The 19,346-nt window shown below is 36.4% G+C and overlaps 1 protein-coding gene across 2 annotated transcripts in view; it reads left to right on the top strand.

The window, feature by feature from the left end:
• The window catches only part of vmp1 (vacuole membrane protein 1), a 109,843-nt gene that overhangs the window by 9,233 nt on the left and 81,264 nt on the right, over positions 1-19,346 (top strand). For both annotated transcript variants that reach the window (XM_031895884.1, NM_001007876.1), the window contains 3 exon segments: positions 324-459; positions 1,924-2,014; positions 5,960-6,070. In XM_031895884.1, coding sequence (XP_031751744.1) covers positions 324-459; positions 1,924-2,014; positions 5,960-6,070 — 338 coding nt within the window.

The raw sequence follows: 19,346 nt of genomic DNA on the forward strand, positions 1-19,346 counted from the left end.
GTCTAACATAATAGCCAGAACTCTTTTTCTTACTTTGTAACTCCTTAAACTGTTAAAAGTTGGTAACCAATCAGCGAGTTGGGGGGCTGCATATGGGACATAACTGTCTGCTGAACGGTTATGTCTCATGGGGCCCCCCTCAAGTCTCTGACTAACCAAGAGGTTAGGGAGCTGTAAAGGAGGAAGTAGTGTTCTGGCTATCAAATTATATCTGCTCACTCCAGCCTTTATAGGTTACATTTTTGGCTAATTAAGGTGAACCGCCCCTTTAAAACAATAATAAGTATCTGTTTAAGATAATTATGCTTACTTGTTTTTTTCAGACCCCTCCTTTTTGAGTGATAGGAAGAGCAGGGACAGAGAAGAAAGACAAAGTATTGTTCTCTGGAGAAAACCACTAATTACCTTACAGTATTTTATTCTCGAAGTCCTAATAACCTTGAAGGATTGGAGCATAAGGTGAATATGTAAAGTTTATTTGTTCTCTTGTTTGTAAGTTGTAAGAATTATAAGTTTGTAATGTTTTATCTGAGTAAATTAGTCTTGCTGACCAGCTCATTATCTTCAGAATGCAGCTTATGTTGAAATCTGTCAACAGGTCTTGCCACATTTAAGAAGACTTTGTCACTAGAACCTTTGAACATTGCATATCAGCACAAGGATATTAAAGTGCTCTGAGAGTGGTGGAAAACTGCTGATGTTAGAAAGCTGGAAATGCATGACAAGCTTCTAAATTAACAGTTTTTATCATTTAAATGTACTACAAGTTAAATTTTGTAGCACGCTGAGCTATGCACTATCATGTGCCATAAACTTGTGACTGTTGCATGTATGTCATAATCAAGTAAAAATTTACATTGTGCTCTTATTAGTGAATAAGATCAATAAACAGCAATATATTGGGTTAGATGGTCATAAAAAATCCTTACTTAAGACATTTCAATTAAAATAGGCATAGTAACAAAATACTTAATGCAAAGACAAATTTCTACTTGTACATCTATGAGTTTCAGGCTGGTAAATATGTCAGGTGTAAGGAAATTCCTTTTTGTCAGACCCAGCCTAGAGACTCTTTAGCAGGATTAAAAGAGCAGTTCAGTGTAAAAATGAAAATGGATAGACTGCGCAAAATAATAAATGTTTTCAATATAGTTAGTTAGGCAAAAATGTAATCTATAAAGGCTGGAATGAGCAGATTTCTAACATAATAGCCAGAGCACTACACTGGGGGCATATGGGACATAATCAGTTAGTATGCTTTTAAATCTGACCTGTTGCTCACAAACTAACTTGACAGTTATGTCCCATAGTCACTGACTAAGAGGTTAGAGAGCTGAAAGCAGGCATGAAAGTTTTGGCTATTATGTTAGACATCTGCTTACTCCAGCCTTTATAGATTACATTAACTAACTAATATTACAAATATTTTTTATTTTGCTGTTAGATTTTAGTTGTTCACTGGCTTTCGATTTAATCACCTATGGGGGCCTGGCCTAAGACTGTAATCACTCAGTTTATACTGTTTTATATTTTCTTTATATGTATATTTTCTATTATATTTTTATTTATATTCTATTTATGTTTCTATATTGTTCTGATATATTTTTTTAAACCTCTAAATTGTTCCTGTCCCAAAAAAAGATTTGAATGCCTGAGCCACAGTAAAAACAAAACATAGCTACTACCAGTATCATGTCCTATGGAGCATATCATGCTAAATGAAAAATAATCATTTACTGAAGCATCCTGTAGCCAACCAGTCTAAAATAGGGCTGGCTCAATAATAAAATGTTTTTTCTTGTAATGTAATATTTAAAGCATAGTTAAAGCCCTTATCTTTACTTATGATCATCACTCATTGCTTTATGTTCTGATGCTGCACTTAAGTTTCTAACACTTGGACATATTTTGTTTCCTCTTAAGATTATGGCACCGTCGGATGATGGTGGTGTCTGTTTTATTGCTGCTTGCAGTTCTTTCAGTAGCGTATTATATAGAAGGAACACATCAACAGGTATGTTTTTCACTTCTCATTCTCCAAGAGCATGGCATGAGCTGGCACACACGTATCATGGTTTTGCAAAGCAATCTGCTTCAAGAGGACTTAGTTTACTCAGTATATAGATAACATTGTATCTTTTGGCAAAACAAATATTATAAACAAATATATCAGATACTTAAAATGGCAGTTCTGTTTTACAAACCTGTTTTCAAAAAAGTTGGGTCACTGTGTAAAGTGTAAAATAAAAGAGAATGAAATTATTTACAAATTGCTATTAAACACTATTTTTAATTGCCAATAGTACAAAGACACCATAATTATTGTTTAGAATATATATTCTTATTTGAATTGGATGCAAGCCACATGTTTCAAAGAAGTTGAGAGGGGCAACAAAAAGTCAAATTAAGTAAAGTCAACAAAGAAGTAAAGATGAGGAGGGGCAAGCAAATATTGCAACAATTTTAGAACAACATTCTTCATCATAAATGTAGGGATTTCATTATCCACAGTACATAATAACATTAAAAGATTCAGAGAATCCAGAGAAATCTCTTTACACAAGGGAAAAGGCCAAAAGCCAATATAGGATGTCTGTGATCTTTAGCCCCTAGGCGGCACTGCATTAAAAACAGACACAGTTCTGTAGAGGAAATGACTGCTTGGGGATAATAAGTTGAAGTGGAAAACTGTGCTGTGGTCTAACAAATCAAAAAATGTAAAAATCTTTTTGGAAATTATGGACACTGCATCCTTTGTGTTAAAAAGAAGGACCACTCGGCTTGATATCAGTGCAGAATCCAGCATCTGTTATGGTATAAGGGGTGCATTAATTACCATGGCATGGGTAGCTTGCATATCTGGGAAGGCACCATTAATTCTGAATGATATGTACAGATTTTGGAGGCACACATGCTGCCATCCAGACAATGTCTTTTTTCAGGGAAACCCTTGCTTATTTTGGCAAGACAATAGATAGTCCGGGTGCAAAACTTGCCTTCCTACAGTCCAGAACTGTTAAAAACATTTTACAGGTATGGGACCCGTTATCCGGAAACCAATTATACAGAAAGTTCCGAATTACGGAAAGGCTGTCTCCCATAGACTCATTATTAGCAAATAATTTTGATTTTTGAAAATGATTTCCTTTTTCTCTGTAATAAGACAGAACCTTGTACTTAATCCCAACTTAGATATATTTAATCCTTATAGGAGGCAAAACAAGCCTATTGGGTTTATTCAATATTTAAATGATTTTTAGCAGACTTAAGGTATGGAGATCCAAATAACAGAAAAGTCCATTATCCAGAATACCCCAGGTCCCGAGCATTCTGGATAACAGGTCCCATACCTGAACTCATTATGTTGAAAAATGGAGAGAGCCTGACTGTTAAGTAGCTGAAATCCTATATCAGGCAAAAATGGGTGTTGTTTAAAAATAGGTGGTGCAACACAGTGAAAAACATGCCCCTGGTTCAACTTTTTTTAAAGATGTTGCTGGCATCATATTCAAAAAGGTATATCTAGAATCAGTGGAGATGGAGAAAATAATGGATTCTCCAGAAATTAACCCTAAACAGAAAATGATATATAGGATTATTTGGGATCTATTATCTGGAAACCACTTATCCAGAAAGCTCCAAATTACAGAAAGGCAATCTCACTTAGACTCCATTATAACCAAATAATTTTACAAATGATTTCCCTTTTCTCTGTAATAATAAAACTGTACCCTGTACTTGATCCCAGCTAAGAGATAATTAATCCTTTCCAGAGCAAAACAAAATATTAGGTTTATTTAACGTTTAAATTATTTTTTAGCAGATATAGGGGCTGATTTACTTACCCACGAACGGGTCGAATGGAGTCCGATTGCGTTTTTTTCGTAATGATCGGTATTTTGCGATTTTTTTCGTATGTTTTGCGAATTTTACGAATTTTTCGTTACCAATACGATTTTTGCGTAAAAACGCGAGTTTTCCTATCCATTACGAAAGTTGCGTAAAAAGTTGCGCATTTTTCGTAGCGTTAAAACTTACGCGAAAAGTTGCGCATTTGAAAAATGCGCAACTTTTCGCGTAAGTTTTAACGCTACGAAAAATGCGCAACTTTTTACGCAACTTTCGTAATGGATACGAAAAACTCGCGTTTTTACGCAAAAATCGTATTGGTAACGAAAAATTCGTACAGAATCCGAAAAAATCGCAAAACATACGAAATATGTCGCAAAATGTTCGTTTTCAAGTCGGAACTTTTCCAATTCGGGTCGGATTCGTGGGTTAGTAAATCAGCCCCATAAGGTGTGCAAACCCATATTACAGAAAGATGGCTTATCTGGAAAACCCCATCTAATGTTGCTCGGTGTAGGCCTCCCTTGTCCGTCCTTCTTGTCCGACAATCATCTTTTCTTTATGTGCACCCAAAGCCCCTCACTTGAACCTTAGGCATGTGCCTCATGTCCTTCTATAGAAAATAGGCCCTTGACAGAATAAGAGGGCTCATGCCATTGACATATAATGCACGAGATATGAGCTCACTTAGCACTTACATTTTGTTAAAATTTGTACTGCCAAGTCAGTTGTGTACCCCCTTAACTGCTTCATGTGGCAGCTTTTTCTCCCAGCCCCCAGGTTGGAAAGAATGAAGGTTGGCAAAATTGAAAAAAAGACATGCACGTTAAAAAAATAATGTTAAAGGTAACTTCAGTTGCACAATCCTTTCTTCTTTTATTGTGTATAACAAGGGATTTTCTCCTTAGTATGGATTATTCTTCACATGAAAAACTAGGTGACTTAAGCTTCCTGAATAACTTTAGTGGTCCCAAGCTTGTTCATCCCACCCACACCAAATTGTCTAATGATGCAGGTATTTGTTTAATTACTTTTACTATAACAGAAGGTGCTCTATTAATAAAGCAAAAGGGTAAATATGCACTTTTCTCACAAATATCTGTTTAAAAACTATAGGTAAGTAGATCACTTCATGAAAAAACAAAGCAAAAACAACATACATAATGTTAAGTATATTTATTATTATTTTTTTTTTTAAAAAGGGTTGTAAACCCTGCTGCACAGCACCACTCAACCAATCTTTATTCAGTTGTTGCTGGACTGCAAATCCCAGAATAATGTAATATATAATGATGGTTGATGCATGCAGGTAGCTGTAGCAACATCAGGGTTGTATTCTTAAAGCAATATTGCAATAATAAAAAACTTTCCCCAAATCTTCACAGTCGACAACTACTTTATAAATGCAAAAAATGCTCCAATGAGAAGCCCAGCAGATCTCATTTAAATCTGGCTTTGTTCCTGCAATTGGAGTTGGAAGATTTAAGCACAGTTTCCCAGTACTTAACAAGTCTGCCCTTTATTCCCATTTTTGGTTCCTGTATAATATAATGAAGAATAAAATGACATAATTATCTCTATCTGTAAGATAACCGCAAGATGCCTTACATAGAGTTGGGAATTGGTATTCTCCCTGGTGGATTATTTTGCATTTATAATAAAGTTTTTTGGTCAGTAGAATTCTCAATAGTGAATTTGTTTGCATCTATAATTATATTTTCCAGCAGCTTCCATAGAAAATCTAGAGGGCACTGTGGTGCAGTGTTATAGATGGGTTTACAGCCCCTTAAACACACACATATACACTTGTAGATTGTAAGCTCTTTTGGGCAGGGCCCTCTTCACCTCTTGTATCGGTTATTGATTGCTTTATATGTTACTCTGTATGTCTAATGTATGAAACCCACTTATTGTACAGCGCTGCGGAATATGTTGGCGCTTTATAAATAAATGCTAATAATAATAAAAAAAAAAAAAAAATATATATATATATATATATATATATATATATATATAATATGCCATCTGCTTCTGTTATTTTGAAACAATTAAATGTACAACATTTTTATCTTCAATCATAATTTATTGCAGTTTTTTCCCTGTTTTTCAGTATGTGCAGTATGTTGAGAAAAAATGTTTATGGTGTGCCTACTGGGTAGGCTTAGGAATACTGTCCTCGGTTGGACTCGGAACAGGTCTTCATACCTTTCTACTTTATTTGGTAAGTCAGTTTTTAATACCATAGCCTCCTAAAGCTTGAGTCACTGGGAGGGAAGGTAGAAATTTATTAGGTACCCCCTAGTGACTGTAATCAGCAAACTGAGGACTGCTAACATCTTTCTTAGCTTTCCCCTGTGGCATCCCCTGTGCCTGTTCAGACTTGGCACCGGCACAATACAGAACTTTTCAGTAAAGAGAGAGTGCATGCACTGAATCTAAAAGTCCGACTAAGGCGGGGATAACCTTGAAGCTGGTGAAAGATGGCAGCAGCCTAACTGTAATCTAACACAGGATGGTGTTCTTTTTAAAGAAGAGAAGTACTGATCAGGTGTAAGAGCAAATTGGTATCCCCCCTGACCCAAACTTTCCTTTTCCTACAGATAACTCAGACCCTAAATGTTACAGATTATAAACCTCATAACTGTAGTAAGAATGGTTTTGGTTTAACATTAAGTTAACCTGTTCTCTGTATATATGTATACTCAAGGCTGCCATCAGGTGCTACAGCAGTCAGGTGCCCCATGGCAAAGGGGGAGTTGTAAAGCAATTTGCAGGTCTAAAAAGGGACTGGTCTTGTGAGGGAGTCATGTGATTGTATCATGGGCAGGTTTTGGCATAATTTGAAAGTGGCTGGTGCAGGTCAGAGGGTTGGCCATGCATATGAAGAGCATTTTCCATATGGACCCCATTGATAATTGGTGAGCTAATAATTGGGGATGCCTGGGGGCCCAAGCATTGCTAATGGTGACCCTTTTTACTTGTTCAGATTAATAAAAGGTGCAGAACTGTAGCACTACAGAGTATCATTATGTCACAGAGTTTTTTCTCTACTGTATACAATGTATATTAAATATACTAAATATTAATGTTTTAGAATAGTATAACATTATAACATACACATCAGAATGTGTTTTTTGGTCCCAGAAACAGTTGGTAGTTGGTACGGTGGTATAGTGGTTGGCACTGCTGCTTTGCAGTGCTGGGGGTCTTGAGTTCTGCCTTAGACCCTATCTGCAAGGTTCAAGGAGTCTGTATGTTCTCTCTGTATGTCTGAGTGTTTTTCCTCCAACTTGTCAATGTAGAAAACTAATAATATTCTGGTTTGAAAGAAGCGCATTGTGGATCTCCTGGATACTAATAAGAAGTTGCTTGAAAAGCATGTGGATAGCTACTGGTGCCGCTTTGTAATGTAGTATGGATTAGTTCCAACCTTAAATGAGAGGGCTTCCTGCAAAAGTCTTTGCTGACCCTTTAGTCATTTTATCATACTGTTTTGTTCAGTGTCAGTCATTCTAGCTAGTAAGATTTAAAGAGAACGTTCATCTTCAGACAACTCTGAATACGAACAACAACAGCAGTCATTAAAAAACTTGTAAACTTGCCCCAATAACAGCAATTGAAGCTGCACTTTTCCATCCTGAGGTTTCTCACAGTACTCCATCAGGGTTGTTTTAGTGAAATCTGTATAGTACTGAGCGGTGATTAAACTGATCAGGCATGAAGCTTATGACCCCTCCATTCTAGTTTATTTGCTTGTCTTTGATACAGTTGGCTAGCTAAATTCAGCTAATCAGCTAAGTGATATACAATGAAATGGGACAGGAAAAGGGCTTACATAGTAGCGCTTTGTGCCTTCACTTCCTTTAAAGGAGAAGGAAAGGCTAGTAAAGAGTTAATCTCAAGCTGCAGGCATACCTTCAGTTGTCTCAATAGTGCCCTTAAGTCTCCCCATATTTCACCTGTTCAGAAGATCAGAAGCCAAACAGGAAGAAAAAACGGTAAGCTGTGTAAAGAAATTTCCCATAATGCCTTACTCCTGCACAGACACCCAGACTAAGTGAACATGCTCAGTTAGTAAGACTATGGGGCCGATTTACTAATCCACAAACGGATCGAAAGCGTCCGAATGCGTTTTTTTCGTAATGATCGGTATTTTGCGTTTTTTTCGCCGCCAAGACTTTTTCGTAAATTGTCGTGACTTTTTCTTAGCCGTTACGTCTTGTGCAAAGTGACGCTACTTTTTCGTAGCCGTCGCGAAAAAATTGGAAAGGTTTGCCCGCCGTTTACTAGCGCTCAATACGAAAAAGTCGCGACAATTCACGCAAGTCGTAACGGCTACGAAAAAGTCACGACAATTTGCACAAGTCGTAACAGCTACAAAAAAGTCGCGACAATTCGCACAAGTCGTAACGGCTACGAAAAAGTTGCGACAATTCACGAAAAAGTCACAACAATTCACGAAAAAGTTGCAAAATGTTAGTTTCCAATCTGATTTTTTCCCATTCGGGATTCGGATTCGTGAATTAGTAAATCAGCCCCCATGAGTCAGCTTCCTGCTCAGATCCACATTCCTAAGGGGGGGGAATGAGTTCTTAGCATTCTTGAGGGAGGGGGGAGCTGGAAAGAGCAGAGAACAGAAAGCTGCATATCTGTGGCACAGGAATTACAGACACAAGAAATCTTTTTTCAGAGAAGTCAGTGCAGCGTTTCTGTGAGTGCTTATGGCTGTATTTACATAGACCTTTCTGATAAAGCTTACTTAGTTTTTACCTTTCTTTCTCCTTTAAGTGTATCCTATGGGCAGGATCTGTTAACACAAGTAGGGATTCTGAAACCCTCTGGTTAAGTGGAAATCTTATAAACCTCAGGATTGATGAAGCACAGTTTTCATGTTGGTTATCTTAAAAATGCTTTATTTTAAAATCCATCCCCAATAGTAAATAACACACCTGTTTATATTCAGACAGCTATTCAAGGTTAACATTCCATTTAAGTCACCCTTGTTTTGTCTGTAAAGATTAGGGTTGAGTGGTTGGCATCTGGTTGACAACTTAAGTATTTGAACACCCTGCGATTTTGTAAGTTCTCCTATTGAGTTCTCATTAAGGGGTCTGACATTCACATTGTAGGTGCATTCCCACTGTGAGAGACAGCATTTAAAAAAAAAATTCAGGAAATCACATTGTATGATTTTTAAAGAATGTATTTATATTGCACTGCTGCACATAAATATTTGAACACCTGAGAAAATCAGTGTTAATATTTGGTACAGAAGCCTTTGTTTGCAATTACAGAGGTCAAACGTTTCCTGTAGTTCTTGACCAGGTTTGCACACACTGCAACAGGGATTTTGGCCCACTCCTCTAGATCTGTCAGGTTTTGGGGCTGTTGCCGAGCAACACGGAGTTTCATCTCCCTCCAAAGATTTCCTATTGGATTTAGGTCTGGAGACTGGCTAGGCCACTACAGAACCTTGATATGCCTCTTATGGAGCTACTCCTTGGTTATCCTGGCTGTGTGCTTGGGGTCATTGTCATGTTGGAAGACCCAGCCATGACCCATCTTCAATGCTCTGACTGAGGGAAGGAGGTTGTTGCTCAAAATCCCACAATACATGGCCCCATTCATCCTCTCCTTAATACAGTGTAGTTGTCCTGTCCACCTTGCAGAAAAGCACCCCCAAAGCTTGATGTTACCACCCTCATGTTTCACAGTAGGGATGGTGTTCTTGGGATGCAACTCATCCTTATTTTTCCAAACACCGCGAGTGAAGTTTAGACCAAAAAGTTCTACTTTGGTCTCATCTGACCACATGACTTTCTCCCATGCCTCCTCTGGATCATCCAGATGGTCATTGGCAAACTTTACACGGGCCTGAACATGTGATGACTTGAGCACTGAATAAGTAATGGTTAAACTACAGAATTTAATTATGCTTTACTTTTAAATTTCCACTGTTCTACCTAAATGTAAAAAGGTCACAGGCTTGTTGCCACAAATTATCTTTTGCTTTGAGCTGTTTAATTATTTGTCCATTAGCATTGTGAGAGGCACTGCCTACTGACTGGAGTTTCTCTTCTCCCTGTGGGCCTATGTCTGTCTTGTTGCATCATAAACGTAATCTGCCAAATAACCTATTAATAAACCACTCTTGCTGGGTATGATTCCAGCCTGAGTTCACAATAAGAAATCTGTGTTTAATCTTCTGAGAAGTATTTTCTTTTACTAAATCAGCTGTTGCTTCAACAAGATCATTAAATATTACATGATCTTGCTGAGTTAACCACTTATCCTTCTCTATTTTTAAGCAACCCAAGGCTGTTTTGCTCTTATTTTAGATGTGCAGTTGTATTCAAAATAGACATATTGCACGTTAGCCTTCTAGAGGCAACTTCTTGTCCTGCATTGTGTTTTCCCTTTTAATACAATTCAAATTCTATAATAAAATACATTAAAGTTACCAAAATGGTTAATATGCTATCACTTTGGGAGAAACTTTCAAAATGTTTTTATATTATAATTATTATATTTGTGTCATGTTTATTTATATATCTATTATACCTGTTTAATTGGTTTAATTTATTTTGGTTGTTATTGCTTTTAACCCCCTAAGCAAATACACTACAAAGGTAATAGATACTAGACAGATGGGCAGAGCACGATAAATTGATACACCGATGCTATAGCAAGATGGATACATAGATGGATTGATAGAGATAAGAATATATCCTTGGACAGCACCAACCATGAAAAAGAGTAAAGTAGATTGATGGATGGATGCATATAGATACAACATGTGCCATTTACCTTATAGATCTGCTGTACCTAGGTACAAGTGTGCTCATTATAGTTATATCAGAAGTAATATTTCTGCACACATGTTGAGAATTGCTAAATCCTTGCCCACAATTATTCTGTCCAAGTTTTTTCGTTAATTAGCTAGTGGTTGAGGAAAAAAATGTGTGCTTTTTGAATCAGGGTTTTTTCATTATAAAAATGCTCCTTAACTCCATAAGAGAAATGTTATGTAGTAACCAATGGCTTTTATATGGCACACAGTAAGATAAGTGCAAATTATTTCAAGATGGCTAAAATAAGTTGTTTTTTTTTTGTTAATTAGCCTATGTTTTCCCCTAAAAGGCAATGAAACCTTCTAGCTACCTACTGTTAACGGCTACTAAGCTCTCTGTGTGACATAAATGTAGTCTTAATTTTGAGTGAACAGAAAAAAAACCTACTGGTGTGCTGCTTTACCTATATTTATATTTAAGCACGCATATTGTAAAGCTGTATTGCCATCTTGTGTGACTTATTGGTACTGCAGTTAGTCTAACATACGTATTTCCTTCCAAAAGGTAATATATTACAGGTATAGGACCCGTTATCCAGAATGCTCGGGACCAAGGGTATTCCGGATAAGGGGTCTTTCCGTAATTTGGATCTCCACACCTCAAGTCTACTAAAAAATCAAATAAACATTAATTAAACCCAATAAGATTGTTTTGCATCCAATACGGATTATTTATATCTTATTTGGGATCAATTATAAGGTAAGGTTTTATAACTACAGAGAAAAAGATAATCAGCTTTAAAATTCTGAATTATTTGATTAATACGGAGTCTATGGGAGACAGGCTTTCCGTAATTTGGAGCTTTCTGGATAACGGGTTTCCGGATAAGGGATCCCATACCTGTACTACTTTTTAGAGAAGATTTAAAGAATATTTAACTGTCATTTCTGTAGATTGTAGGGGCTTTTGGGGCTATATTGACACCTATGATGTTAGGTCAACCTTACCAATCAGATTAGTATGGGGCCATGTGAATTGTGTATGGGCAACGTATATGACCCAAAGTTGTTCTCAGCCAGAAGAGTTTTTTTCTAGAGTAAAAAAAAAAAAAGATAAGATATTGGAGAGAGAAGTTTTTGTCCCTATATAGAAGATAGGGTTAAAACTCAATTAGAAGCCTATCTGTGTATGAGCAGTAATATTTTTAGATAAATTTGTTATTAAATCTAACTGAAATTGCAACAGGATGAGATGCCACTATGACTAAGAAAGATGCTTCATTTTTAAAAAAACTTTTTCTTGGTAATACTTTTTTTTTTTTTTTAAATGTGCATTTCACATAGTGGAGGACAGCGACTATTTAAAGTCATTGGTGTTCTTATTATAATGTTCAGTCCACAGCCTCAATCCACATTCATAATCTATGCCTTTTTTGGGGTTGTGATTTGGAAAGATTTTGCCATTGTAACCCAGAGGCAAATTATTACTAGTTACAATGTTCAATGCAAAAGAATTAAAAATGTCAATATTTATTAAGTGTGTTTTAGAGGTTTTTAAAATGCAAATGTAATGGAGACAGCCAAATTAAAATGTCCAAACATCTCATCTACTTCATTACCCTTCTAGTTGTGAAATTCTTTGGCATAAAACATGTTTTTTTCATGCATTGGTTGTCTCCTATGAGAGCCACTTGGTGGCACCATACTCATCAGTATGTATGATAACATGAGTCATTATTTCTCTCTTAGCAATACGGAAGACTTTGAACAATTTGAATGGATCACGTCAGAGTTTACAAATATCTGTTAAATTCAGAAACTATGAATGGATTAAAATGTACCCGATTATGCTTAAAAGTAATTCTGTCTTGGGGCTAGTACTAATAAGTTACTGAGAAGGGCATTAGTATTAGTGTATGCAGGCGGTGTACAATGCCACTTGTGCAGTAGCACATTCAGCTTAGACATGCTAATATTGACTATGTGTGCTATAAACTGAAGCTGAAGCCTTTCTACACATTTTCTTTCATGGTGGTAGCATTGTGGTCAGCCCAAATACCAGAATGGTTAAAGAGAAACTATATCACTTCCAAGCCAACAAACAAACAAACAGGAAAAACACTGGTAAGGTATGAGAAGGATCCAGAATCTGGAGGCAAACTTCAGAGGAAGGAACCATATATGTATATGTTTATCAGTAAAGGCTTGCGGTACAAAGGGACCAGATCTAGTTAACAGGTGTCCAATTGCCCACTTTTTGTTAAGTGTCCACCATGTAAATAGGTCAGAATTGAGAATTTGGGATTACCCAGAAATGGAGCAGCTGGTGTATGAGCAGAACAGAGGGATAGAAATTTAGCAGTGGAGTCCCAAATTCTCAATGTTAGTAGGCAAGGGCTACATTGAACTCCATATCCGACTTGCTGGGGAGAAAGGGTGGGAAAAGTGGGATTCCAGGGAGACCCAGTGAGGTGTATCTGTTTGTGCATGTTGTGGAGGGATCTGTGCTAATTGTGCTGCCTTGTAATAAAAGAGTAAATTCGGTAGAGCCAGTCCTCCTTTTGTTCAAGGGCAAAGTAGTATATGCTTATTAACTCTTGGGGGCTTCTTGTTCCTTGTAAACTTTATGATATGAAACTCGAATTTGTGCGAATCTGTTTTCGGGATAAAGATGGGGAGAGTGGGAAACAGGTAAAGAAGCTTTGGCAATAATGTCATTTTGACAGAGTTTATATGACCTACCTAAGAAATATTATCTGTACTCCTGTACTCTTGTATTTGTGTTTTGTTGTTTTTTTATTATTAATTTTGATTATTGAAACTTAGAAGCTGCTGCATTTCCCACCCTTGGCTTATACTCGAGTCAATAGGTTTTTCCAGTTTCCTTAAAATTAGGTACCTTGGCTTATATTCGGATCGACTTATACTCGAGTATATACAGTATTAATTCTATATGCCATTATTTTCCCTAGTAGTTTGACATCTGTGTTCAAAACTGAGATAGGTCTGTAGTTCTTAACGTTTGATAGATCAGAGTTGGGCTTGGGAATAGCTGAGATTTTTGCTTGGATGGACTCCTGTCGTAAGGTACTTCCAAACTTGAGGCTATTTAACATCAGCATAAGGTGGGAAGTAAGCTCCTTCGTGAATTTTTTATAATAAATATTGGGTATGCCATCGATACCAGGAGCAGTACCAGGTTTTAAATTCCTAATGGCGTTGGTAACTTCTTCAGCAGAGAACTCTTGTTCTATTAAGTCAAATTGGTCTTGGGAGAGTTTGGGGAGTTTAGGCCACTGTTAGCTTTTATTGCCCATATTAGCAAACTTGAAAGATTCTGGGTTGAAATCCGTTAATACACAGTAGAACCCCCATTTTATGGTTTGAAGGACCAGGAAAAGGTGTATATTCCAGGAAAATGTATTATGCATTATATATTGGTGGGCCCACAAAAATCAGGGTACCTAAAATTGAGGTTTCTCTGTATATTTTCTTTTATATGTTAGACAACAGGGTACATTGTCTTTTTCTAAAGAGTTTTAACTGGGTTGCTTTACTGTTTCCAGCACAGATCTATAACAGTATTTGGGGAGTGCAGCTAAATCTGGCTGTGTCTGAGGCAGCATCAGCAGTGCAAAAGAAATCTTTCCAGTGATGACGTTGCAGACTTAGGGGAAAAAAATACTGTAAGAACTTGATATCCTCACATCGAACCCAGCCATAAAATGATTTTCTAATTATAAAGTGTTGTGATTCATTCTGTAGCTGATTAAACATCAGTTGGGGTCAGGTTAAGTGGAAACAGTGATTTGGGAGGCTAAAAACTGCTGTCTGTAGTGTACATATGTGTACAAACACAGCGTTACTCATTCCCTCGTACGAGACAGGGGCAGGAAGCAGACATGTCATAGGACAAAAATAGGCAACTAGCATGAGAAAGAAGCCTTGCTAGTAAAATAGTCTGTCTGTCTTGTGTAGGTCTTTGTCTTTGCTTACTTGCACATTTGGTTGGGAACTGTTCTTTTTATTTTTTTTAATATTTTTGGAAATAAATCTTGGCCCAAGGTTCAAGGCAATGGAAGATAATGGAACATGAATCTTTTTGATCTAATGTCTTGTTTACTCTCGGATATTTTAAGAATATAGCATCGCTCAAGGAAAGATGCCGATAGGGCAGTTTTACTGAATAATTATACAACCCAGAAACAACAAGTTTTTATTTTTTTGTCCTACTCTGCAAGTTTTTTTGTGTCTATTTACTATTATTTATTTTGGTCTTTGTCCTTTAGTCGATATTGTAAATGAAAATCTGGTCTATTCTGATTTCATACTTCAGTCCATTGACTGCTTCTCATAAGGAAAGGCGCTTCCATGTGTTACTACTGATTGGATGTCTAACTAATGGCCTTATTGGCTCTGCTTTTACATTATGGCCCTTTTATAACTCAGTGCTAAGTACCAACAACCATCAGTGTGTACTGATCCCCTCCCCTTTTATTTAACACAAATTATTTTATGTGTCCCATTTATGTTGGTGGTATGTGACTTTTTTTTACAAATTTCTGCATCACTTTGCAAAATTGTTACCTTCACATATCCTTATGGTGCAATGACCATGCCCAGAACAATTGTATTATTTGTGATTAAACCTCATACTTTTGTGACATTCTCTTTGCTCTCTGGGAGTGGATCAACCATACCCCACATATGTACACGCAAAATCTTTTCAGGGAACTAGAGTTTTAAAGTGACATCATACAACATTTCCCCTTTCTAAAAATAAAAAAAAAATTAAAAAAAAACAACTATGGAGAAAACAATGTTTAACCTTTTTTGGTGCAAATGTGTAAAGGGTGCTTATCCAAAAACTCCCACATTATAACTTCATTTTTTATGTTCGCCACCCCAGAAGTGGAACATAGTCAATAAAAGATATTGTGATTCTTTTTAGTACAATGTAGTGCCAGGGGAATTCGATCACACATTAGGTGTAACTGCATCAAATATTTTCATTAATATTTGTAAATAGTTTAAAGAATTGTTCTTCCCTGTCCTAGAGCTGAATGGTATAGCAGGCCAGGAATTCATTTTACATTTACCCATGAAGATATGTGGTAACAAACTTTGTCTTTGTATAAGTCTTAAACCTGACACCTATAAGATTCAAAGGGCCATATTCAATTCAGTAAGAAAAAGTAATGGCATATCACGTGAAAACTAATAACCAAGATTCAATTTGAGGAGAAAAAGCTTTTCTCCTAATTCATTCCCATTATTTTTCACATGTAAAAAGTGAGGTAAGTTTTTCTGAATTGAATTGCATCTCAAATTGAATCGCATCCATCAGTTTTAACAGGATAAACCCTTTTCTCACTGAATTAACTCTTGCCTAAAGGGCCTTACCTCAACATGATGTACCCCAGTGCTGTCCAAATTCTGTGGTGCAGAGGGTCAGAATTTCTCTAGCATACATAGTGGAGGACTGCTAATGGAAGCCAGTTTTGACCACTCCCCTTTTTAAAACTGCACCCACTTCAAACCACACCCATGTTATCACAAGAGCTTTTAAGAGCCCACATTAATGGTGGTAGTGCAGCAAAAACCAAATGGTTGATGCTCACTGTGCGGATATCAACCATCATTCATATGTGAAAGAATATGTGTAAGAATTCTATTATGTCATATTAAGAAATACCCTTAAATCTAAATGCCTCGTCCTCCCCTTTGGAAAGTACAGAAACCCCCAGCACATACTTAAACACCTTAGGGACCATTTAATGGCTATTTCCAACTGCTAACAAACTCCCAGAACAAATCCCTGCCAGGTTCACCTCCCACAGGCAGAATAGGGCAGGCAGAGTATGGCACACACAGGCAGCATAGGGCAGGCAGAGTATGGCACACAGAGGGGGGTCGTGGGCCACCAGTTGGACAGCACTGATGTAGCCTATATAATGAAGAGCACTCCAATCCCACCACCCCAGTTTTGTGTCGTCTTTTGTTATTTATGAAATAAGGCTGTGCAAACAACCAACTTTTTCACCATGGATTCTGTGATATCTACTGTGGTTACCTGTGGAAATTGTGCAGTAAAGGGCTGTGTGTAAGGGCTATGTCACTTAGTATTTTTATACATGTATATGTTTGTATGTATGGGAGGAAGAGAGAACTTGGCTCCAAACTGTTACATACAGAAAGGCCCACCTTGCTTAGTGGCCATATATTTTGCATGAATGTTTTTATTATTTGCCATAATTAATGTAACTGTAATTTTCTCTGACTGGTAAGTAAAGTTTCATGAAGTAGCACAGCCTTATTTCTTTTGTCCTTTGGGGGTTGATAACACAATTACAGCTTTGATGAGCATAGAATGAATCATCAGTTTCCTGGCATTGGGTTGCCTAAGGGCTATAGAACTTTTGTTTCACAGCTTAACCCACTGAGGAACTCATTCTTTAATTTTGTTGTCTTCCTGACTAGCTCACCTTTTGTAAAGGGTGAGTCAGATTTTTTTTTTGTTCACGTGTAGCTTTCATTTTAATTGCTCTTGTTGCTTGTTATTACTATAGAAAGAAAACATACAGGGGCAGATTTGGCAAAATGTGAGTTTAGAACTTAATACATCAAATAAAAACTCACCCACGTTCTATTCATTCCTTTGGGATATTTAGAAAAAATATTTATCAAATGGTGAACTCTAACTTTCACTGATAAATGTGCTTCTAAAAATCCCATAGACCTAAATAGAAAATGGGTGAGTTTTTAGGAATTAAGCTCTAAACTCAGTTTGATAAATGTACCCCTTAATGTATTTACTTACTTTTATCCCTTGCACCTCAACTTTTAATTTTTTTTTAATTAAAAAAAAAAACAAAACTATCTTTATAATCACCAGAGATCTGCTACCCGCACTTATAGGTGTAATATGTAGGTCTATTTTTTTTTCAACTTAATACTTATTTTTTTTAAAAAAATTTAATATTTTCTCTAAAAATAAATGTGTGTATTTTTTAAACAAGTGTGTAAAATTTTGCTTCTTAGCATCCTTAGATTATTTGCTAAATAAAAATTGGTGATATTGCTAAAATAAAAATGCCCTTAGTGTCACTAGCAATAAACTAAAGCTTATTCTCTGTATATATAAATATATACGTCGACATTAGTGGCACGTGGGGAGTTTTAACTAGTGTTGTGCTTCTAGAGTTAATAGCGGCAGTTAAAGGAGCATATTTACAAGTTAGAATTTGGAGCATTTTCACCAAAAATTTAAATTTGTTGGATGAGGAAAATACAGCTGCAAATATTAGCAGAGAATTTACACCAAGAGAAATTTTGCTACATTCTCTTAGTTTTTTAGTGACTATGCCACTTTCTGCTTTTCAGCACTTCTGATATTAAATCGTCACTGCCTTGAGTGATGCACACAGAGTAGTGACAGACAAATCTTTTCCTAACATGTATCAGAATTTGCACATTGTTACAGCAGAGAACAATAAAATACTATTAGAAATATTTATATTCTTTAATATAACAGTCATATGTTACAGCACTTTACAGAGGATTTTGGATCATTTAAATTTAATTACTTTGCCCCATTATTCTTTTGGGGCACTGACTAGAGATCTAACCGGGGAATACATTTCTATTTAACCACACATTCTTGTATAAAATCAGGTACATGTGTCAATTCATCAGAATGACTTCTATGAACAGGTTAATGTTGCATATTATGTTTGCTAAAAAAAAATTGGTCCTGCTCTTATTTCAAAGTAAACGTTCACTTCAGTCTGTATAAGATTTTGTCTTTACTCCCACACTCTTTTATTCATGGCTTTGGTGTTAAAAAATATATGAGGTGATTCAGATTAAAGACCATTTTTTCTTGTGTTTACTAAAACATTCTATTTCAGCCATATACATTTCAATTGGATATCCCTTGTTGAATATTTTATAGTTTGCAGTATTAACTTACATACGCTGGCCATTGTTTTATAAACCAGATTCAGGTATTAAAGTGCAGTTAGTTCCAAGTTCATCAGTGCTTTGGCTGTATTGCTAAAAAACTTTTTGACTATGAAAACCCTGTTTATAACAATGCACATCAGCTTTTATGTATATAATTTAACTCCTGACATTGTCCTGCAATTTTGTTAATATTGGAAGAGGCCAATTAATTACTGTATGTATAGTAACCCACACACATCCCCCTTTAATTTTGTTCATTTTAATACCTTATTTAATGGTCTACAGGGGCTGTTATAACTTAATGCACTTAGAACCCCACAGGGCTTGTTAATAATTACACCTATTTTCACACCAAAATCTTCTATTTGTTATTTAGCTCCTGTCTCAGAACCCAAAGACTTGTCGTTCTCTTTAAAGGAACAGTAACACCAAAAAAAGAAAATGTAGCAAAGTAATTCAGATATAATGTGCTGTTGCTCTGTTTTGGTAAAAGTTGTGTGTTTGCTTTAGAAACTCTACTGTAGTGTTTATAAAATACCCCACTGTGTAGCCACGGGGGCATGCTGGAAAAAGGAGAAAAGGCACAGGTTCTATAGCAGATGACCAATAAAATGACACAGAGCTTATCTGTTACCTATTATGTAACCTGTGCCTTTTCTCCTTTTTTTCCAGCTTGAATGGCTGCCCCTGTGGCTACACAGCAGGGTATTTATATACACTATAGTAGTTTTTCTGAGGCAAA

The sequence above is a fragment of the Xenopus tropicalis genome, chromosome 2 (assembly GCF_000004195.4).
Source record: "Xenopus tropicalis strain Nigerian chromosome 2, UCB_Xtro_10.0, whole genome shotgun sequence".
Classification (NCBI taxonomy): domain Eukaryota; kingdom Metazoa; phylum Chordata; class Amphibia; order Anura; family Pipidae; genus Xenopus; species Xenopus tropicalis.